Raw genomic sequence first — 23,574 nt, 5'->3', positions numbered from 1 at the left:
ACGTGCACGCTTAGGGCAGAGGGCCTGTCTGCCACAGAGGCCCCACACCCAACCAGCTGTGTATCCCACACCAAGTAAGCTGCCATTTAGGATTGCTCAGTGTCCTAATGCTCGACACACAGCCCTTTCTGAAGATGTTTGAGCTGCAGATACACCCAGCTTTACCTTGGCCCTGCTTTCAGGCCCAGTGTTCTCTGACAGAGTCCCAGCAGCTGTACTGTGAGACGTGCGTGAGGTGAACGGTGCAACTCCAGCAAACCACGAACTGGAAAGATCCACAGTTTCAGAGGGGAATTTATTGTATGGGAGCATATCCAATATCTTTTTTTGTCAACCATTCATGAGAATAATAAAAAATAGAAGCTTTTTAAGTGACAAAAAATATAGTTACATATAATACAGATTTTCATCTTGCATTGAAGCAGAGCAGTAATAAAACGCTCACTCGTGTTTTCACAGTTAGTTTGCATTGCTTCTCTAGGTTAAAGCGCCAGCAACCCAAATCTTCCAGTCAGAACCCCTAGTTAGTTGTTTCACAGGATGGTCATGAGGGTGAACACTCTGCATTCTGATACCCTTTACAAGTAGAGCAGGCACACTCCATCCATGGCAGAACTACTAAAATTTTAAGAGGTACCAGCTATGCTTGAGGCATCCTTGCTGCAACTGCAAGACTTTTGTATCAGAACATGTTTTTAGGCCCCAGTCAGAAACTAGAACACTCAAGAATGTGCTTAAATCTCCTTTGGTTCAAAGGGCTCTCAGTTGATCCTTTGTGACCACCTTGTTCTGCCCTCACAAGCACCATGAAGCACTAACCAGTGCTTGATCACATGTGTAAAGTGCCTGCAGGACCACAAAGAATTTAACATTCTTCAGCACTCCATTTACTTGAGGCCTAAAGGCATTCACTGCATGCATACATTTATGTATATACTACACACACTTACCCTCAACCTCCCCCCAGTATTATTGCAATAATTCCTTGCTGGTATAACAGCCTATATATACCAAGTTTCACTTATTTAGTTTTCTATAAACATAGAAAAAAACACCTGAAGAGAGCTAGAACAGCTTTCAATCAGTCACTATATTGGCATTGAAAGCTTTATTTTGAAAACTTTAAGCAGCAATACTGAATAAATAGACAGAATGATTGTTTTGTCATCTCCATACAACCGATGGCCTTCATCCAAAACATTAAAATACTGTAGCAAATAGAATAAACATGCACATTTCAATGTTCTAAAAAAAAAAAAAAGGTGTAATATAAAAGTAACACTTTGACACTTATTTTAATACAGTACAGACCATTAGAGACTATTTTCTGAAAAAAATATCTGAATACAGTTTTGTTATTTACATGGATCATTAAGGCCCAATTCACTCAAGTTAATGCACATCAGGAATTTATATGCTTCAAGGTAACTCACTAAAAATTACAGGATCAATTCTTTTTTTTTTGATCATACTCATATGATCCCAGTTCACTAAAATAATGCAATACTCTTCACGCTAAAAACAAGGCAATTGCTGCCCCAAGAGGAGATTTTTATTTTACTAAAGGATCTTTTCCCTCTTACCTCACACATTTGCATATTGCTAATGCTAGTAGGGGTAGTTCTTTTCTTCAAGAACTTCCTCCCAACTTGCAAGGGTTCAAGAAAAGCAAGTAATCTCAAAGCTAACATACCATTTCCAGAAGCAATTCAGGCACTTGGGAACCTAAGTCCCACTAAAAGATCCTGGGAGGCGTGTTCCTAGCTGACTTTTCAGAGTGGGACTTGAGTTTCTCCTTGCTCGGGCATTCGGATTGTTCACCTTAGCCTTAACCTACTGGCTTTTCAAATGGTCACCCCCCCTTTTCCCCTAGCGACATAGCATCTCCAGCAAAAATAACCTGTATCCTCATGGATGAGAGAGATAACACAGTTAATTTCCACTAGTAATAAATTACAGGAGTTCTCCATATAAATTCCCCGTGCACTGGAAAATAGTGCTTTGTGTGTTCAACTATTTAACGCAAGCAAAAAAACCCATTTTTATCATGCTGCCCAGTAAATAATATGGCACTTGTTAAAATCAGTATGTGTTGCTTCCTTTCTGCTAATGCCCCGTAAGTAGGTTTGGAACATTTCTGAAAATGAATTTTTTCTACAGTTGTAAAGAAAGAGTGAGGTTCTGCAGTTGATCAGAAGCAAAATTCTAAATGCTGTAGTGTGAGGAATTTTTCTAACTGTTACACACTGCTCAATTCACATTTAATGCAAGGGCATGCCATTTCTTTTTGGTTTATTTACAGAGAGGGTGAAAATGCTACAGAACTTCAGCCTGGGTGAAATTCAAGAAGCAAGAGGAGTATGGTGGGGGCAGGGGAATTTGTCAAGTGTCTCACAAATGGCAGGTCTGGATACCAAAGCCTCTCCTTGACCATAAGAGTGGCTGAAGCTGTGAACGTTTTTCAGATCACCTTGACATGTGCCAAAGCCCTGACAGGGAGGGTCCACTCAGGGATGGTGCAGTGGCCACTCCTGAGCCAGCTCCAGGCTGGCCTCTCTGTCAAACAGCTGCTGCAGTCAGCAGGTGCTACTCTTTTAACTTAAATGGCAAATTCCTCCTTTGATTCTATTACAAAGCCGTAGTTAAAGCCCTCCAAAGCTGCTCTTACCATTCCTTTTAATCCTTTTCTTCCTCCCTCTATCCTAAAGAATAACTTGGCAGAGAAAGAGAGCAGTTGTTATGATGCAAGAGCCCAGTTCAGCTCCAACTGACATCTGTGGGAGATGGACCGGTCACAAAGTATGACAGAAACATTAGCTGGGGTAAGTATGCTGATCTGCCTTAAAAATACTTCATCTCAGGACAAGACTGTTTCCCCCCACCCCCATGCAGCATAATTTGGGCCAGACTTTGCAAGGTGCTGAGTGCCTCAGTTCTCTAACATCAAGAGGTGCTGAAGATGCAAGATATCCACTGGAGAGGGCCATTTCACTTCTGTAAATTGAACCCAGAATGTAAGGCATATATGCTCAAGTACCTTGGACAGATATTGTCCCCAAACTATGTATATTTTACACTTTTTTTTAATATATAGATATATATATATATGTACACACATTCTTTCTTTTTTGTTTAATACAAAGTTACGGGCACAGTAAACATGAGCACAGAACTGTGATAAACTAACAATAAAATCTGTGAGCACTGCAAAGATTCCTCAGGTAGGAACATATAATTTTCCAGTTTGCTCACAAGGGAAGATGGAAGATAAAAAAAAAAAAGACCTGATGATAAGTTAAACAGTAAAAATTCAGAGTCCATTTGGAAAGGTCCTTTATATATTCACAGCCTTATCTGTTGCTGTTAGTCTAAATACAGCAGCATTTTTAGAATATATGATGCCATTAATAAGTGGAAAGGTAAAAAGATGCAATAAACACTCAAGAATCCTTCATCTTCTACTATATCTTTTAAAACTTCCATTGTCGGGAAGCTCCTTTTTTTAAAAAGGAGACTTAAATTAACATTTATCTGCACATCAGTAAATCAACATGAGAGGATGCTAGGAATTAAGTATTTTTCTGTGGCAAAAAGCATGGAGTTTCCTACTAGTGGTAAAATCCTGACCCTACTAAAGCCATCAGGAGCTCTGTCATTTTGCCACTAAGCCCAAGTTTTCAGTACTTAGTGAGAGCACGATGTCTGCCTCTCATGCCAAGGGGATCTCCAAGGTGGGGATGGTGCTATGAGTTGCTGTTAGAACAGAAAATCCAAACACAACTAGGGAAGGCCCATCCCTTCTCTAACTCATCCATGAGGCCAGCCTCCAATGTTTACAGTGTCCCACTGATGGCAGTCACTTTCTCCACAAACCTGGTGTCCACTTCAGCAATCTAACATCAAGGTCTATAACCAACAATTACCTGATATTGTCTTAATTTTCTGCTGGGAAACCACTCTGTTTAATCCTTGCTTAGCTTTGATTGGATTAAAGCAACACCAAGATACAAAACTGTTCTCTTTTCACATGTTTTGCAAAAAATGACCACCAAATGTGTGAATTTCCTGCTTGTGAGCTTTACATTCTGCAAGTGACTGAGCAGCAACATGTCTTTCAGAGAGGCTAAACTCGAATGAAATCCTGGCCCCACTCACTTCAGTGAAAGCTCTGCTATTGACTTCAAGGGACTCTGCCAGGTTTCTTCCCTCCACAAAACTTGAGTGAATTCTGGAAGGCTGGAAGAGGATGCCCATTTGGTTTGTGTCTTTCTTCTCCTCCAACAGCAAGATTTACCTCAAAACAAGAACACTGTAATGGCTAGTGGAAAAAATAAAGTACAAAATCACACACAGTGAAAAGCCTCCTACTCTCTTTTGGTAAGATATATGAAGACAACTTCTTACATTGTTCTTTTCTCAAAAGGCATATACAATGTGGCAAAATATTTCAAATATACATTCTATGTAATAAAATATCATCTAACTAGTGCATCCTCAATTATATGCTGGAAATATTTTTACCAAGCCAAGGTTTAAAATCCATAAATCTTTTGAACACTAGGTGCTTCATTCAAAGGCAGATTCAACAGCAAGTAAAACCCACAAGCTCACTTTTCAAGCCTTAAAAGGTAGCAATGGATGGAACGTGACATATTATGACCCACAACAGAAATGAACAAAGTTAGTGGTGAGAAACCACTGTAATGGTTCAGCACCCCACAGAACTCTGCATTGCAGGTTGCTGTACTTGATCAAATGGGGGTGTATGCACACACAAATTAAAGTCACCTTGTCAGACTGACACACAGCCATATGTGATTATTCACAAGTTAAAAATAAAAATATAAAAGGTCAACATTCACGGGTCCATTGATTAAAGGGAATAAATTAAACCTCAGGGAAGTTGCATACACGGTTTCCTTCACCCTCAGTCTTCCATTTATGCCTATACAAGCGACAATACTTTCCCAAACACTTCTGAAGTGGCAAAAACAATGAAGGTTTCTGCACTCTAGCTGTGTTGACAGCAAGGTCATCCTTGCCAATTAGGAATCGAGACAGGTCCTGTCTCTTTAGCATCAGTGCACAGGGTATGGCTCCGAGTGGCGTGTTGGAGGAAGAAGAAAAAAAAAACAAAAACACGGTGGCGTAACAAAAAACCCAAAATAAAACAAGAAAAAACTTCTTCCATTCATCATTGGCAGAATAAAATAAAGTGTATCTTGTCCAGGGTACCTTGATAGGTCCTCTCCAGAAGAGGTATGTACTGTCATACATAAATGCCCTCCGGGTTAAAACCAGACGACAGGGGATTCTGTAGGATCCGAAGGTTGCTGGGGAGTTGCCTCGAGGAGCCAGGGCGCTTCAGTGACCCAGACTGAAATGTTGGCTCTGAACAGGAAAGAAGGCAGTTAGAAAAGTCATCATCGGGGGGGACATCCATAAAACACCTCCCCTCTTCCTGCTTAGTGTGATAAGAAAAAAAAAACTAACACCACACGTAACAAACAATTGAAATGCCTGGGTAGGAAGGGATGAGACATAAGGTGTACATAAGAGTATAATACTTCCTACTCATTTCGAAACAGGAATATCTACCAGAAATAGCTATCCACAACAATTACTCTCCTGTGAAAAACATGCACCCATTTATATGGTAATGCACAGGAAGGGATTGTACCTGTACATAACTCAAAGCTTCAGCTTCCTGCCCACTCAAAAGAGACAGTTCACACAAGTTCACACTGACATTTTAAGGCCTGGTTGGCTTTTGCTCCTTCCCCCCAGCCCCCCTTATGCTCCCAGTGCCTTTTGGTTGGAAAGTCTTCCAAAAGGAGAACAGAACCAGCTAAGGAGAATGACGAGGCAAACAGACCCCTTGAAAGCAGAGTATTGTCAAAGCACACAGCTGTGCTTGTGCCACAGCTCTGACACACATCCCATGTTTCTGTCCAGGAAAATGTGAATCCAGCTGTGGGCACGTGCAGGTGGCCCTGCTCTCACTGGGTGCACAGCCAATTTGCACATGCCGTAACAGCCATCTGTGCAGGGCTTCTGGATGGCTGGCAGCCCAGCTGGATTAGCTCCTATTCCCATGTGGCTGCTGTCTGGGATTTCTGGAGATCCAGACACATTCCTTTTCCTACTCTGACAGCACCAGAAGGGGAAGAACCCAGATGAGCAGCAGTGTTAGCAGTGCAATGATGTTGTATGCCAGCTTTACATGCTCACAGCCACTCTTGAAAGCCACTGGCTTAACGGGCTGCTGATGGGACAAACACATGCCCAGGCACAGTGGGGGAGAAGTTATCCACACACTGCTCTTTATTTATAGCCTGCTGAATCCTTGGAACGAAAAGGAATATCCGACAACGTGCTTTGTTAGTGTTTTGCTGAGGCCTTCGCTAACAGAGCGCTCCCTCCACAGACCAGTGCTGGCATTAAGCAGCAGGTAAAGGCAGTGCCAACCCCTTCTCCCTCCCAGCCAAGGCATTCCCAGGGCTGCACCTCTCTCCAGCTCCACATGTGGGGCCTCCACCTCCACGGGGTCTGCCGGCAGCACCGTCACCTTTGTTCCCGTCTGCTGGATGAACTGCTGCAGGTTCACCTGTCGCAGCTCCTTTGTCAGCTGCTCCAGTTCTTGTTCCCTGTCCTGCCGGGAAAGAGAAAACATCTGCTGAGCATATAAAGCAGCATTTCAAGGCTCCACTTACAACTGGACAACTCCTTTTGATGAGAAAGCCTCCAATTTTTGAATTCAAATGCAAACTGAAGAATTTAAAGGTTTTTAATCTCATCATTTAAAGGTTTTTTAATCTCAAGTCAACACTCACTATGACTTACTAGAATCAGAGAATCGATTAGGTTGGAAAAGACCTCTGAGATCATTGAGTCCAACTCTAAGTACAGGTGACTACTGGGGTTTTTTATATACTATACTTTTATATTGCTCCTGGGATGACTAGCAGATGTTACTCATATCACCTGAGAAAAATTTTGGTGCATCAGATGTAAGCAAATAGAGGTAACAGTGTGCCCTCTGAAACAATAATCAATTGAGCAGCAGTCTGGCACCAAATCTTAGCTCTTCCTGAAGTGTCCAGCATGACTTGGACAGCTCTGATACTAAAAGGAGTGTAATTCCTTTCTCTTCTTGTTCTTTGCATTTTCGACTTAAATTTTTATGGACAGAACTTTCTCTCTCTGCAACTGTTTTGTGCAACAAGGCCAAAGCCTGGCTGGTTCACCAGCCCTTCAAGGCACAGAAGATAATTTAGGATTTTCCTCAAGGCTTTGTACTTCTGGCATGATATGCAAAACTTACAGCTCTCAGAGGCTACAACAGTCTTAGACTTATTTATTCCCCTCCACACACAGGTTGAGCTTCATTAGCAGAGAGCTGCATCTGGTACTTTTTCTTTCCACAGCCAGGATGGAATTCCTGCTATCTGGCCACAGAGGGAATAGGCTACTCTGATGCCAGGCAGCACATCCATGGGCATTCCAATGCAGCAGGTACTGCTACACCTTTGTTTTGGCAAGAGAGAGAGGGTGGGCTGACCTTCTTTTCCCTAATTATCTTGTGTCAGCGGAATGGGATGTGAACTCACACGAGGACTGTGGAGGAACAGTTTTGTGGATCTGTCCTAGGAACAGATCATTCATTTGCTACGAGCTTTTGGAGAACTGGATGGAGAAATGGAAACAAAATTTTAAGACTATTCTACAGAAAAATTCTTCGCTTTATTTCAGGTCCATTAAACCCTACAACTGGGACACAGGAAATTCTTAACTGTCTTACTTACTTACCACAGTGGTAATTGTGCAGCTCCGTGTTTTATGAGATTGTAACAAAGTTACCACTGAAGGAAATTCAGGGGGTTTTATTTTTTTTTAAATTACTGAAATACGCAGGTTAGCAGAACTAACATAAATAACTTGTTCTTGACATTTCTCAGCTTTCACAGAAAGTAAGGTTGAAATGTCATGTATGTTTTAAGGTCTTAAATTTAGTATCTAATCATGAAACTTTATTGAGATCTTTTACCTGAAAAGGGGTGTTTTTCTTTTTTTGTTTGCTTTGGGTGGGGTTGGGGGTTTTTTGCACTTAAAATCTTTTTCTACAAACCAGGAGACCAGAGTGATGCATCTGACCCTCAACTGATCATAACCTCAGATGGCTGGAAAATTACATTACTCAGGTGGCTACAGGAAAGGGATGAAAGAGTTAGTCCAAATTACTAAAAAATTCTCACTAAAAAATGCCACCTTCCTGCTCTTAGCACAGAAAATTTAGTGAATCAAAATTTTCTTTCCTTCCTTACTGAAAACTCTATAAAAAACACCCATGCTCAACTTTCCTGTTTCAAATCAGCAGTTCTGTGAATATTAATCATTAAATTTCAGCTTGCAAGAAAATATTTCTCTATTTCCTCCCCCCTAAACTCCACAATACAGAGCTCAGTTTACTTCCTTCTGGACTTTAGATTTGTGCATCTTTAGGTTTAGAACAAGCTTGGAAGATCTGAATTTAACCAGCAAGTCAGGCAGGAAAAGGGGGATGCTGTTCTTTAAAACAAAAGCCCTGTAAGGTAACAGCTACTTTAGCTCTACATCCATCTATCCAGGTGCTGCTTTTGGACTGTTCTTTTTAATTCATCTCTTTTGGTGGCAGACAAACCTAGCAAGGATCAGAAGCTTAGCCTCAAGAAAGGCTATGATGGTGTAAATTACTGTTTTTCATCTCAGATGGTTTCAATGAGCAAATTACACAGAGGTGAAATGAAAACTGTCTGCCCTTCAAAAAAAAAAAATCTGAAATGCAATCTGAAAATGAAACACTTTCCTCCTTTTACCCCAAGTCACAGTGGAAACTTTCTCATGTGTTTTTTTTTCACGGGCTCTAAATCTGCTTGAGAGAAATTTGCCACAGTCATATCTTTGACTTTCCTTTAGCTATGGATAAACACACAATCTTACCTGTAACTTCTTGGTCGCTTGGCCCAAAGACCTTTCTACAGCTTTAATGCCATTTTCCAGCCTCAGACTCTGCTGGCCCTGAATATCAATTTCACCCTTCACCTTCTCGATCTTTTCCTTCACCTCTTCTTCATTCACTTGGGACTCTTGAACTTCTCGCTGCATCTTCTCTGCTTCAAGGCCACTCTCCATGTTGTGGATCTGAGACACGTAGTCCTTGAGCTTGTTCTCGCACTCCAGGATCCTCTGCCTCATCTCCTGCAGCTGCTCCTTCAGCTGCTTCTCGTTCTCCTGCTCGATCTGCAGCTCGTTTTCCCAGAATTCTTCCTCCTCGATCTCCACTTCGTTCCGTTTGATCTTCTGCTCCAGCTTCAGGATTTCTTCTTCCAGGCTGGCGTTGTACTTCTGCTCCCAGTAGCGGATCTCGGCTTCGTTGGACTCCAGCTGCTTCTCGATGCACTGCAGCTTCTCCGTCTGGAGGTGGATCAGCTTCTTCAACTCATCTGCCGTCGTTTTACAGTTGTTGAGCACCTTTTGCTTGAACTCGGACTCCTTGCTCTTCCCGAAGATGTCCATTAACCCCTTGGCGCCCCCGGTGAAGGTGAGGGATTTCCTCTTGGGCTCCCTCCTCTTCATGGACTTGTCCCCGGGCGGCCTCAGCTTGGCCAGGGGCGGCAAGCTCTGCCGGTACAGCGTCCTCTCGGGGATGCGCGCCACGCTGTCCGACGTGGGCCGCTCGCTCAGGGAGGGCCCGGTGCGCCGCAGGATCAGCTGCACGTCGCTGGCGTACTGTCCCCACTTGTTGAGGGACACGATGGGGTTCTCGTGCGGCGCCAGGTGCCGCTCCGTGTCCCGCCACTTCTCGATCAGCGTGTACCGCCCGGTGCGCCCTGCGGGGAGAGCGCAGCGTCAGCGCGGCCGCGGGAGGGCGCTGCGGGGACACCGCGGGGACAGCGCGGCACGGGAGCGTCCGTGTCCCGCACCCCGCACAGCCCCGGGGCTGTCCGTCCATCCATCCCTCATCCCCCGCACAGCCCCGGGGCTGTCCGTCCATCCATCCCTCATCCCCCGCACAGCCCCGGGGCTGTCCGTCCATCCCTCATCCCCCGCACAGCCCCGGGGCTGTCCGTCCATCCCTCATCCCCCGCACAGCCCCGGGGCTGTCCGTCCATCCCTCATCCCCCGCACAGCCCCGGGGGTGTCCGTCCATCCCTCATCCCCCGCACAGCCCCGGGGGTGTCCGTCCATCCCTCATCCCCCGCACAGCCCCGGGGGTGTCCGTCCATCCCTCATCCCCCGCACAGCCCCGGGGCTGTCCGTCCATCCCTCATCCCCCGCACAGCCCCGGGGCTGTCCATCCATGCCTCATCCCCCCCGCACAGCCCCGCGGGTGTCCATCCCTCATCCCCCCCGCACAGCCCCGCGGGTGTCCATCCCTCATCCCCCCCGCACAGCCCCGCGGGTGTCCATCCCTCATCCCCCCGCACAGCCCCGGGGGCGTCCATGTCCCATTCTCCATCCTCCATCCCCCGCACAGCCCTGCGGGTTGTCTGTCCATCCCTCATCCCCCGCAGAGCGCCGCGGGGTGTCCGTGTGCCATTCTCCATGCCCCGCACAGCCCCGCGGGCTGTCCCGTCCCCGCACAGCCCCGAGGAGTGTCCGTGTCCCGCCCCACGTCCCCCCCGGGCTGTTCTCGCGTGTCACAGCACACACTGCCTCACTGCCGTGCCCGCACATCCCTGAGCTCAGCTCCAAACCCTCTCCCGCGCAGCAGCAGCGAGGAGCAGTTCACACCCCACACACCAGGGAAACCGTACAACCCCCGGGGCTGCCGCCAGGTTTGGAGGGATTGGATTCCCAGAATCACAGAATGGTTTGGGTTGGGAGCGACCGTGAAGATCATCTCGTTCCAACACCCTGCCATAGGCAGGGACACCTTCCACTAGCTCAGGTTGCTCAGAGCCCCATCCAACGTGGCCTGGAACACTTCCAGGGATGGGGCAGCCACGGCTTCTGTGAGCAACCTGTGCCAGGGCCTTACCACCCTCCAGCAAAGTTTAAAGCAAGTGACCCAGTGATGCTGGCAACCCCCACGTAAATACACCCAGTACAAAGCCCTAGAGGAAGAAAACATGAACAGGAGTCCCACATGTTTCAGCCACTGAGAAACATCAAATTTAAGGGAGGAGTGTTTGCTGTTAAGCTCTTTCATCAATGAGAGGCAGCTGTTAATGACTGACAGAGCTTCAGTCCCCCAGTGCATGCCCCCCCTGTCCACTCAGACACTGGGGAGAGCCAGCCCAGGTCCCAGCAGTGTGATGCCAGCTCAGATGGCCCCTGGCAGTGTTGCTGGTGTGACAAACCTTCACTGAGGAGAGCACAGGGACCAGAGTAACACAGGCTGCCTGAACCGCAAACGAGCAATGGGGCTCCCTGCACAGGCTGCTCCTCTGGAACAGCAGCTCCCACATTCCCCCTGGGATACTCATCCTTCAGGAAGCAGCTCAAGTCCTTTAACAGTGCTGGGAGTTTTTTTGAGCACTCTGGTGATAGCTTGATATACAGTGAGTGCAGTCTGGTGTGCTTTTTGGGAACAAAACAGTACAAGACTTACGTTTAAGTCTTCATTTGTGCTGCCACTCAACATGCTTAAATTCAGCTCAGGAATCTTCTTCCTCTGATAGCCCTCATGGGATTTTTCCAAACCCCTCTTACTGCTCTGAGATACAGCACGCTCCAAATGCAGAAGAGAGTTTCCCTTATCAAAGTGACTTCACTTAAAAGCCACAACAGTGTTTACAGAAAGATGTGAAAGATCAACTGCTTTTAAAGCACACAATGCTAATGAATTTCTGAACAGCTCCACAATTGCCATTAACCTTAAAAACATCATTAACTACTTTAATGCATTACCTATATCCATTTCCATGACAGATGATCATTCAAATGATTTATTTCAGCACATAAGTGCCTAAAATATCTGTCATACATACAACTACAGAGTGGAAGAGTTGGAAGAAATGTAGATATCAATGGTAATCCATTTAATGCATTTTTTTTCTCATACCACCTGCCCAAGCACCACACTTTTTCCAAAAGTACAAAAATATCCTAATCTTAGGCTGGAGATCTGCCTCCCACCTCCAATCACAACACTCACGTAGACTCGTCACCTCAGATTTGTAGGAGACTGTGGTAATTAACCTGCTATGCACCCCCCTAAAATTCAATATTGCCTTACAAAGAGCTTCCCAAGATGCAACTACTGTGTTGGAAATGGCTCCTCTGATCTCACTTTCTCACAATTAGCTCAGGATGCACAAACAACAACAAAAACTGGCTCTGGAGGCCCTGCCTAGAGAACGGGCAGCTTTGGCTCCTGCCTTATCCCAGAGGTCGCTGGCTGGTCAAGTTCAGAGACCAAAATGCCCATGTTCACTTCCAAGTCAGGAGTGAGAGCTTAAGGATTTGATGGATAGAAATCAACAAAACCAGGCAGCATGAGAACAGCAATCCACCACCCCAAAAGCCTTATAAATAAGTGACTGTAGGCAGGCACTGAGGGATAGGGAAAGAGGAAAAAGGGAAAAAAAAAAATCTGTCAGCGCACTAACATGCTTGGCCAACACTCTAAGAAACAGATTTAAGGTTTGTTTTAATAAAGTATTTCAAAAACAAGTTTACTATGCCAAGATATAAAGTGAGAGATTTTTGCCAGCTCACAATATTGTTCATTGATCCATGAAGATTTATAGTTTGTTGCAGGCATTGGTGTTGTTGTAGGAAAAATAAACCTAGCGCTGCTTGCCCTAACATATTAACAATAAAATCCCTGAGAGAAAAATTCAGTAAAAACATACCCCAGAACTCAGGACAAAGGCTGCACTTCGCTGCTCTGTTTTGTTACTCTTAGAAGCTTTCAGCTTGTAATCATGGCCGTGTTACTAATGCTTGTGTTGTGTCAGAAACAGTCAAGTTCAAAGCTGTCTGAAAATTGCAAACAGGAGTAGGTACCACTAGGGGAACGAGCAGTGTGCAGTTTCTATTCACTCTGCTATTAAATTCATCATTTAAAAGAAATGTAACAACAGACAAAAAAAAAAAAAGGAGAGGAGGGGAGGAGAATAAAGCTCTAACAATCTCGACCAAAAGCGAATTAAAGAATTAAGCAAAGCACTTGCCAAGAACTATTTCCATCTTAGCTCAGGGTTCCAAATCAACACACAGACCTAAATAATGAACTCAGCACTCAAGAGCCACATAAAAGAAAGTGTTTTGTGGAAGTAATACTTACAGAGTTCAACAACCACACCTGGAGTTCAGGACTGGTCTAAAACAAAGCTGTCCTCATCCAAGATCATTACCCAGGTTTAGTGCTCAGCCTATGTATGATGCAGATTAACAACACCCAGACAACCACAACTGTGATGTTTGCCTGCATTAGAGGGGATTAATTCACAAATGAAAGGGTGAATGAGTTAATTCAGAACTAATGATAGAGTGTTTCAGAACACAGGCGTCCCTGCAACAAACTGCTGGTTTTGATGTGCTACCACTGACAAGGAAAAAAAAAAGCAGCTTGCCTGGGTTGATGCCAAAGAGCAGCTCCACGGCTGCATGCTGCTTCTTGCCTTGCATGTTGTCCGTGAGCTTTTGGACACAAAAAGCACCTGGCAGAACTCAGCCCCACCTCATTCATGCAAACCTTATCATTTGAAAAATTAAGTTACAGTTGTGTTCACGTAATGAGCCTTGTGCCAGCAATGTACAGTATCCCCTAAACTACAGTGTTTCTCCCAGCTCCAGATTACATTAAATCTCATGCAGAATTATGCAGTATTTCCAGATAAAGGTCAGTGACCAGTTCAGAAGTCAATTCAGTGAGCAGCCAAAGCACAGCTTTAGTTGTTGTACTTATGTTCACATGGGTGGGTACCTGCCTTGCCAGTGGATCCCTTGTGACTTCTGAAATCTAACTTTAAGAATATGTACAACTAGAAATTATTAAGACTCTTTTTTTTTTTTTTTAATATTTCTATCAAAGCTTTGTGTTGTTGCGAATGGTAGAGAAAAAAACCCAGACAGCCCCAAAAAAAGCATCAGCAGTGTTGTGTTCCATGTTTTCCTGTTCAAAAAAAACAGCAATTCAGGGGCTGGTGGAAGCAAAAAGCCTCTACACCCTTCTCCATGGCCAGCAGGGGAAAGGGGGATTCTGTCCCTCTGCCCCGCTCTGGGAAGACTTCCCTGCAGAGCTGCCTCCAGCTCTGGGGGCCCAGCACAGCAAGGACATGGAGCTGTTGGAGAGAGTCCAGAGGAGGGACACCAAGGTGATCAGAGGGATGGAGCAGCTCTGCTGGGAGGAAAGGCTGGGAGAGCTGGGATTGTTCAGCCTGGAGAAGAGAAGCTTTGGGGTGACCTAATTGTGGCCTTCCAGGACCTGAAGGGAACCCACAAGGAAGATGGGGAGTGACTATTTCCAAGGGCCTGGAGTGACAGGACAAGGAGGAATGGCTTCAAACTGACAGAGAGTAGGTTTAGATGGGATATTGGGAAGAAATTCTTTCCTGGGAGGGTGGGGAGGCCCTGGCACAGGTTGCCCACAGAAGCTGTGGCTGCCCCATCCCTGAAGTGTCCAAGGCCAGGTTGGATGGGGCTCTGAGCACCCTGGGACAGTGGAAGGTGTCCCTGCCCATGGCAGGGGGAGTTGGAACAAGATGATCTTTATGATTCCTTCCAACTCAAACCATTCTATGATTACTATATGGTCCCCAGAATGAAGACCCTACATGAACCATATGATATTACCATCTCAAACCAATCATCAAGAATTTATATCTGTTTTGCAAGACAGCAAATGACAAGCTGTAAGAGAAGTAGGTGCATCTTTACATCTCTACAGCACACTGCATCTGCACAAAGGGCCAGTGTCAAGTTTAAGAAGTTAAGTTCCCACCTACAGCTCCATAAGCACACAAACTTGGGATTGATGTAATTTGGTAATTTAAACACAGATTCCATCACAATGAACAGTGATTAAACTAATGAAATACAGGAACAAGGTAATTGAACATTTTTTTTTTAGACTCTCAAGTGGCAGAGTTTTAAATTACACTCCATGAAGGCAGTAGGACTCATGTAACTATTATTCACTTTAAGGTTCTCTATGTGCTTTAATATTTGCAGCTGACACAGTAGACATGAGTGACTGCTTCTGCTGGCAAAAGTGAAAATGAAACTCCAAAGGAAAGAAGCAGTAGCAGTGTTTCTCAGGCAACACTTCTAGCAGGACTGTAACCTGAGAGGTCATCAATTCTCTTTTTCAGGAATGATTCAACCCTTTAGTCTCTCCCAGAAGTCCATCATCCTCTACATTTAAAGAATTTCAGGCACTATATTTTTTTGGTATGAAGGTAGGATGATACACCACGAGAGGAAAAAAAAAAGTACTGTACCTTATCCTTCCCATCAGGCTACAAATGTTTATGCCAAGCAAGATCTTTTCAGTAAGTGTCTCCCATGCTTCAAGAGCCAGGCCCTACAGCAGTGAGTCAGTGCAAGCAGGTGAGTCACTGCCCTGGTCTCACAGGCTGAAGGATCCTGTCTTCCCTAAAAAGGCCACGTAAAGTAAAACATACTTATATGTAGGTAAAAACTTCTAAGAACTCCTAATATGTGGAACACGTGGGTGAAAATGCTCTGCCTTACCAAAGGGACAACAGCACCCACTCCTGAATCCTTGACAGCACTGATAGAAAAGTAATTGCTGGCAATTTTAATCAGTCCAGGGTGATCTGAACTCTCTATCTGTGAAATATGAAGCTGATATTACATTCATTATGCCATACTTAACATCCACAGCAATTTTTAAAAAATGCCAGTCAGGTTACTTGAGAACTCATTAAATACCCAAGATTAAGAGCAAAAAAACCTTCAAAATAGAGGTTAGAGTTTGTGTTACTCAGATTTCTCAACTTGTGCCATATTTTGCACACACATGTATGAATTCCATAGAAAATAAAGAATCAGAGTAGTCCAGTCCTAGGAAGAAATACCCACAGAGATATCCAGGCTCCACTGAAGGCCTGCTGAGTTCTCTGGGCAGAGCTGTGCTCCCGGCATCTTTATCAGAACTGCAGCCTTAGTTTATTACCATTATCCTGGCTCTCAAAAGAAGGGTATACAAGCGTTTATCACACCCTGACAACACAAAGCACTTGGACTCACTTCATACTTTCAGTTGTCTTTTTCTCTGAGCACCCTGAGGTACCACATTTATTTTAGACTCGTGTCCTAAGCAGGTTAAACAACGTGGAGGAGCAGTTTGGCCGAAGTCAGACAACAAAAGCACATCAAGCAGCCCAGGTTTCTGTTGCAGGCACCAGCACTGCTCCAGAGGTATCACATCACTCAAGGTGGAGACAAATCACCCCATCCAGCCACTGTGCCTCTCAGAGAGGTTACTGTCACCAGATTCCTGAACTAGAAAGTTCATCACAGCACACAGCTTTCTCGTACTTCTTATCCCTCAAGGTTGCTATCTGAAGTGGCAGAGAGCGAAATTTTGGGGTCAAAACACCACAAGTTTTAAGTGATTCTTAGCAGTAAACTACATGATTAATTTAACAGTAAAAACCTTAGTTTGTACACACCAAGAATTTCTCCCTTCTAATTCTCTTCAGAGCTGGTGCTGAGGTTCAATTTGCTCAGACTCTTTTCCCCTCTCTCTGACAGCCACCTCTGGCACTTGCTTTAGCAGAAATTATTTGGAAGAAGAGATGAACATAAGAGGCATCAATGAATCACAGAATGGCCTGGGTTGGAAGGGACCTTAAAGATCATCTCATTCCAACCCCCTGCCACAGGCAGGGACACCTTCCACTATCCCAGGTTGCTCAGAGCCCCATCCAGCCTGGCCTTGGACACTTCCAGGGCTGGGGCAGCCACAGCTTCTCTGGGCAACCTGTGCCAGGGCCTCACCACCCTCACAGGGAAGAATTTCTTCCTAATATCCAATCTACACCTACTGTCTGTCAGTTTGAAGCCATTCCTCATGTCCTGTCACTACATTTACTTCCTGTAAAAGGAGTGGTGTGATCTTTCCAGACACAGCTCTGGCTGAGCCTTACAATGCTGTAACACACATCTGAGACAGCACAGACAAATCTGTGCTTTATTTTCATAAACACACCCCATTTATCTTTGGGGGAAAATACCCAACTGCAATAAAAAAAAAAAAAAACCAACCCTGACAGCTGCATTTGTTTAATTTTAAAAAGAGACAGCTGTACTTCTTGTTCAGTGAAGTGTTGCTCATATTCTCCAGCCAGAAAACCCCAAGCCCCCAGCACTATTTAAAGCAAGTCTGCCATTTTAATTATTTGCCACAGAAAATTATGGGGAGGGCAGAAAACAAAAGTGCACTTGGGCAAGAATTTTAAACTTGGTGTCTCTAAACTGAAATATTCTCTTTCTAGGAAAGAAACATGTCGTTCTCACTACAAAAGATGCATTCTAGTCTCCAGGGGTAAAAGAAATCACAATGAATGCAGTAAAGATCCTCACAGGGGCTGGAAAGGGGAGAAGAACACTTCTGACGGAACAAGACAAGTATATTTGTGACTCCAGCATTAGTCCCACATTCCTTTGGAAGATATTTTTATTTTTCATATTTGAATGGAAAACAACCAGTAAAAGCCAATTTAAAAAAAAACCAAACCAAAACAAAACCATCCATAGTTTAACTACATTTGCCTAAGCCATCAGCTACAAAGATATGCTCACTCTCTTTTAGGATCCCATCTGCTTTTCCCCTCAGCATTATAATGATTTTTTTGAGAGGAGTCACTACACTTACACACTCATCTAAGTCCATATCCTACTTTCCATTCCCAAAGTGGTGAGGGCTTATTTTTTCATGATGAAACCATCACTCCTCTTATTTGTACTAAAAGCCAAATTTTTGTAACTTGTAAGCAGCTTGAGTTAAAAAAAAATAAAATAAAAAAATAAAGCAGGCCTGGATAAAACTCATAAAAGGTAGTATCAAGTGTTCTTCAAGATCCCAGGGGGAGGTGATTTCATTCTCTGGAAACTTCTAACTGAATAGTTTTATGTCTGTCTTGAACAGAATTCCAGTGACCCACCCTCCATCTAAGGCATTTCTAACTCCTCCTAAATCAGAGACACAATCCATTTTAGCATCCAAAATTAGATCTAGTTTATATTATTCTATCTCACATTCATTAAATTGTATACATGTATTTTTAAAATAATCTTTGCTGGGATCACTGAAGGAGACAACTCTCCCTTCTTTTTTTGCTTTAAAGAATGAGGGGCTTTTGAGATTTAATGCAGACCCTTTAACTTCAATCCAAATGGAAATTTAAAAAAACCCCAAACAACCCGAACCTCCCTAAACCTCTTACTTGGGGTAGAATCATTTCCTACTCTGCAATGATCAACAGCAGAAGGACATCATAATGCAAGAAGAGGTAACATAAATATTATCCATCAGGAGAACAGCCCCAAAGAGAGACTTTTTCACTGAAAGAGCACCAATTTGTAAGGAATAGGCTAAGGAGCATTAGCCAGGCAAGTTAAGTGACTGAACACCATGGCCAAAGGATCAGAATTAGGGTATGGGACAGAATCTCCTACAAAGGGGCATAGCCCAGCACCCAGTATAATTTTTTATTAAAATAGCCATAAAACATAAAAAAAAAAAAGAATACTTTTGTATCCCGAAGTTATTACTGAATTTCCACGACAGGAGGGGAGAGTTGGCAAGTACACATTTGGAAACCTTTTTCTTGTTCTTATCACAGCAGGAGATCAGCAGACAGGGCCCTGCAGTTGATCAAGTGACAGCAAAAGGCAATCCTTGCAACACAAGGAATTCCATTTAAGGCAAACACAAGAAGGGTGACTGGACATTGGAGCAGGTGGCCCAGAGAGGTGGAGGAGTCTCCATGCCCAGCCAGATTCCAAACCCAACTGCCTGCGGTCCCGAGCAACCTGGTCTGGCTGACCCTGGTCTGAACAGCAGATGTTCAAAGGTGCCATCTAACCACAGTCCATTCTATAATAATTTTGATTTTGATTTTTGAAATACACGATAAAGCTTTACTTTTCATGTCTCTAGAACAGAGGCAGCTTCATTTGTCCACAAGAAGCTTCTTAACGATGGCTGTCCTAATTCAGATATCTTTGGCTTGTGCTTTCTACAGTGGATATGGCTGTAACATAAGTTAATTTGCAGATATCCAGACACTGCACTTCAAGAAAATTACATACTTGTTGCAGTTAACACTTCAGGCTCAGGTAAGAAGACTGCACTGTGTGTGGGGTATTTTTTAAGTCAATAAACTGTAAGAGGTGATAAAACAAAAAGAGCATCTCAAAAACTTTGCAGACAGACCAACAGACAGACAAAACAATCCTAAATCCAGCCAAGCTCTGTGACTGCTGAAGGAGCCAGACTGCGAAGTGGAAAATACAATCAGAGCCAAGTGAGGAGAACGCCAGCTCAGACTGGCTACTTTCCACCACCAAGCGTCAGGTGAGAGCTAGAGGGATACATTTTAATAGATTCCTATTCAAATTCCAGTGACATTTTTTCCTGGTAAGCTGGTACCTACAGCCAAATCAAAGGACCAGACATATGGCTGCTTTTGTGATGAATGGCCTGACAGGAGGGCTGGGAAAGCCCCACCTGCCAAAGAGCAATTTAGGTGGTGTTCGATACTGCCTGAGCTGCCCTAGTGAGAGGGAAGTTATAATGGGTGTTTTCCAGGGAGGATATTTGCCTCAGGAAGGAATTTCCAAGGGATTCTCTTAATTTGGCTCTGGTTGCAACTGAAATTTATCTCCACTTGGAACCAGAGTCGCCTGCCCCAGATGAACTGGGGATGTGCTACAGAAAAGGAAGCCTGAAGAGCTGATAAAACCTGTGTGTTTCCAAGGCTCATGGAGGCCTTACAAGAGTTCAGGTTGAATGCTGAGGATACAGAAAAAACCTAAAGAGAAATTACACAGGAGAACATTAAACTACTGTCTAGAACCGGGAGTCTGACGTTTTTTGTGTTGTGGGAGAAGGCGAAGGAAAGAGAGTAAAGAGATATTGAAAGCAAGGTAAAGAACTAAATTATCACAACCACTTTATTATTTCTAAATATGTATCACTTAATCGTTACTAGGAAATGACCATGGCAGCATAATTGTGTCCCAAAAAACCTACAGGCAGAAAATAAGATATGAAAGCTATTCAGGAACCAATTAGCATTAAATGAAAAGCTGCAAGTAGCACCACCAGTAAAAGCACATTTAACAGTTAAACATCAAACACAAGATTTGAGAGACAAACTAACTTTTTGAAATTTTTAAATGAAGCTTTAAAAGTTATTTGATGCATATAGATAAACACATGCTAGCATTTTGTTCGATCCCCTTAGATCATAAAATAAAAAAGTTCCAGTCTTCTACTCCATCTGATGAAAGCAGGTGGAAATGATGTCCAGAAGTACAAATTTAAATAAATAAACATCACAATTTCAGAGAAACTGATTTCATGCTTACAGGTGGAATAGCTTGTTGACATTTGTGAGCCTAAGTTATTTTTTATTAGAAAGTTATTATTTTTAAATTGGTTCAGACTGCTAATACAATTTGCAAAACTGCTGGCACACTGAAAAATGCAAAAGTTAGCCTTTAAATTATTAATCTAATTTTAGGTAAAACATAGGTTTAATGCCTAAATTTAAATAGTATCTAAAGCCAATTATAACTTCTGAGCAAAGAATAAGAATCAGCATGGGAAATACTGAAGGGATGAAGTTGAGGCTTATTCAGATAAAGATATTTCAGATATAAGACCACACAAATTTTTTATAATCTATTCCAAAGAGATGAGTACCAAAATTAAACTCAATACTCACCTGGATAAGACAAGCTATGAAAAATTATCATGCTCTTAGTCACTGAGAAAGATCTGACGAGGCTGTGGAGCCTGAAAGATTTTATTTTTTTCCTTCTAAACTGCTCTGCAAATTGCTAACACTGTACAGACTTCCAAGTTACTCCTGCACACCACAATGAAAGGGTAGGAGGAGAACCTGAAGGATCTATTTCACTGGTCTATGCTATTCCCAGTATAACTGAGGATACTTACAATGTGTATTATTTCAATGAACAGCATTAGAATGCACTGCTTTCGTATTCTTTGGTACTCAAAACATTGACAGTTTAGCACCTTCTTTATCCAGGCTGTATTTACAATAACAAACAGCAGCATATTATTATTATTTAGAGAATAAATTCGAATGAAAGTTTATAGATTTCAAAGTGTTTCCTTGCTTTCTTTCTAATCTCTGTCAGGTGAAAGATCAAAGGCTACAAGTTTACCCTGCAAATTGTACTTTCATACTCAGTGCCCCCTCACCTCCCCTCATTTTAGCTCTGTAAAAAAAGGCTTCACCCCATTTCCCAGCTGGCAGAGCTACTCACCAATGGCCTGAGCAAGGGCTATTACAACTTCCTGGCATGTTGTGACCTCGGTGACCCCACACACGATTCTCTGGACTCCATCCACCCATACTTTGAGCTCCATGGTTCACCAGATCATCCAAGAGCCATGGATGCGCATCCGTCAAGTCATACTTGCAGCTACACCGGAGAGAAGGCAGCAGATGTCCTGCAGCAGCTACAGGAGAGAAAAATCCTGGTGTTCATAGCAAGGCATTACCAATTCTGAAAGTTAACAATTTCAGCTTGTCACCTATTTGGTAGGAGAAGCAACTCAGCCTCCTTTCTTTAAATACAACAGGAACCACACACACATCCTCACATTTTGGGGAAACAGTGGCTGGAAAGTGCCCGTTGGGAAAGGCCCTGGAGTGCTGGTGACAGCAGCTGGACATGAGCTCAGGTGTGCCCAGGGGGGCAAGAGGCCAATGGCACCTGGTTTGGATCAGCAATAGTGTGGCAGCAGGAGCAGGGCAGGGATTGTCCCCTGTACTGGGCACTGGTGAGGCCACACCTCAAATCCTGTATCCAGTTCTGGGCCCCTCAGTTCAGGAAGAACATTGAGGGGCTGGAGGGTGTCCAGAGAAGGGCAATGGAGCTGGGGAAGGGTCTGGAGAGTCAGTCCTATGAGGAGCAGCTGAGGGGGATCAGCCTGGAGAAAAGGAGGCTCAGGGGGGACCTTACAGGAGGTTGTAGCCAGGTGGGGGTCGGGCTCTGCTCCCAGGAAACAAGGGACAGGACAAGAGGAAACAGCCTCAAGCTGTGCTAGGGGAGGTTCAGGTTGGACATCAGGTGGAATTTCTCACTGAAAGGGTGGTCAGGCATTGGAAGGGGCTGCCCAGGGGGGTGGTGGAGTCCCCATCCCTGGAAGTGACCAAGGAATGACTGGACTCAGTGCTCTGGGCTGGGTGACAAGGTGGGGATCGAGCACAGGGTGGACTCAATGGTCTTGGAGGGCTTTTCCAACCTTAATGCTTCTGTGATCCCACACTTCAGCAACATCTACCTGTTGTGTAGACGTACTAGTTACATTCATTACAGTTTGTTTCCTGAAATGTTAAAAGTTTTTATAAAAAGAGCACCCAGAGAAATAGCACTAAATAAACCACTCCAGAGTAAACTTGTAACAGTTTCCAGTAACAAGTGCCTCTCTTCCTTTTTTTTTTTTTATGCTGCCTGGACGTCTCAAGGGACTGGTTAGGGATGCTTTCAGTGTTTGTTCAATAGTACCTAGCAGGTGGTACTGTAGCAAAACAAGGGGGAAACACTTTTAATTACAGCCATCCATGAGAGCCCAACTTTTGTCTCCCTACAGAAACAGCTGCAAGTTCCTATTCCCAACAAACCTGTGCATTTAGTATCAAACCCCACAAAGGAAAGTGAGCAAAACAAGGAGACGCATCAGGGAAAGTGTTGTAGAGGTGGTTTAATCCCTGCCAGCACTGTGCTGGTTCTGTGAGGAGACAGATATTAGCTAATATAAACGAATAAACCCGTTAATTATATGCTAACATAATAAATAAACCTGTTATCCCAAGTTTTTCCATAGGCACTGCAATGATACTAAACAAAAAAGGAAGCCATACCACACCTCATCTACTCAGTTTTCACTTTTAAGCATGTCTGGTATACCAGCTCCCAGTTAAATTTTAAAAAAGAAAACTCCCCAGATTATTAATTAAATTAAATGATCAGAGGGTTGGTTTTTTTCCTAAAACAAAGAAAACCCATGAGTCAAAAAAATCTCTTTCTGCACTCAAAAGCCAGGAAAATGCTGAAGCACAGAAATAAAGTTTAAAACCCAGGGAGCTAAACTGGGACTGAGCAATCAGCCATTTGCCTTCTGCTGTCTGGTTACCAAGAGTCAAGCTGCTCAAGGTTTATCTGATGTTAATGTCTAGATTAACTACTGATCTGAACTCAGCTTTTCCAGGAGCTGCTTTCCTTCTGCATATACATCCATGGGCATCATGGTTCACAAGAAGTAATTTCTAAGTGGAGATGCTGAGATGCCTCAGAATTCAAAAATTTTGAGGTAAAAATTCCAAGAAGAATTATTGTCTTAAAAATGTAAAG

At 43.8% G+C, this 23,574-nt stretch overlaps 1 protein-coding gene across 3 annotated transcripts in view; it reads right to left on the bottom strand.

Moving 5' to 3' along the window:
* Positions 1 to 276: 276 nt before the first annotated feature.
* The window catches only part of RASSF8 (Ras association domain family member 8), an 82,742-nt gene continuing 59,444 nt past the window's right edge, over positions 277 to 23,574 (bottom strand). For 2 of the 3 annotated variants that reach the window (XM_051772449.1, XM_051772450.1), the window contains exons 3-6: positions 21,481 to 21,676; positions 8,980 to 9,869; positions 6,508 to 6,652; positions 277 to 5,391 (exon numbers count right to left, since the gene is read on the bottom strand). In XM_051772449.1, the coding sequence (XP_051628409.1) occupies positions 5,270 to 5,391; positions 6,508 to 6,652; positions 8,980 to 9,869; positions 21,481 to 21,583 (1,260 nt within the window). In that variant the 5' untranslated portion in view covers positions 21,584 to 21,676 and the 3' untranslated portion in view covers positions 277 to 5,269. The remainder of the gene's footprint in view (positions 5,392 to 6,507; positions 6,653 to 8,979; positions 9,870 to 21,480; positions 21,677 to 23,574) is intronic. The other variant, XM_051772451.1, reaches the window with a different exon arrangement.

The sequence above is a fragment of the Manacus candei genome, unplaced genomic scaffold (genome assembly GCF_025592945.1).
Source record: "Manacus candei isolate 608988 ecotype Guabito, Panama unplaced genomic scaffold, ASM2559294v1 h1tg000153l, whole genome shotgun sequence".
Taxonomy (NCBI): domain Eukaryota; kingdom Metazoa; phylum Chordata; class Aves; order Passeriformes; family Pipridae; genus Manacus; species Manacus candei.
The sequence above is the reverse complement of the archived record's forward strand: the minus strand, read 5'-3'. Positions and strand labels throughout refer to the sequence as shown.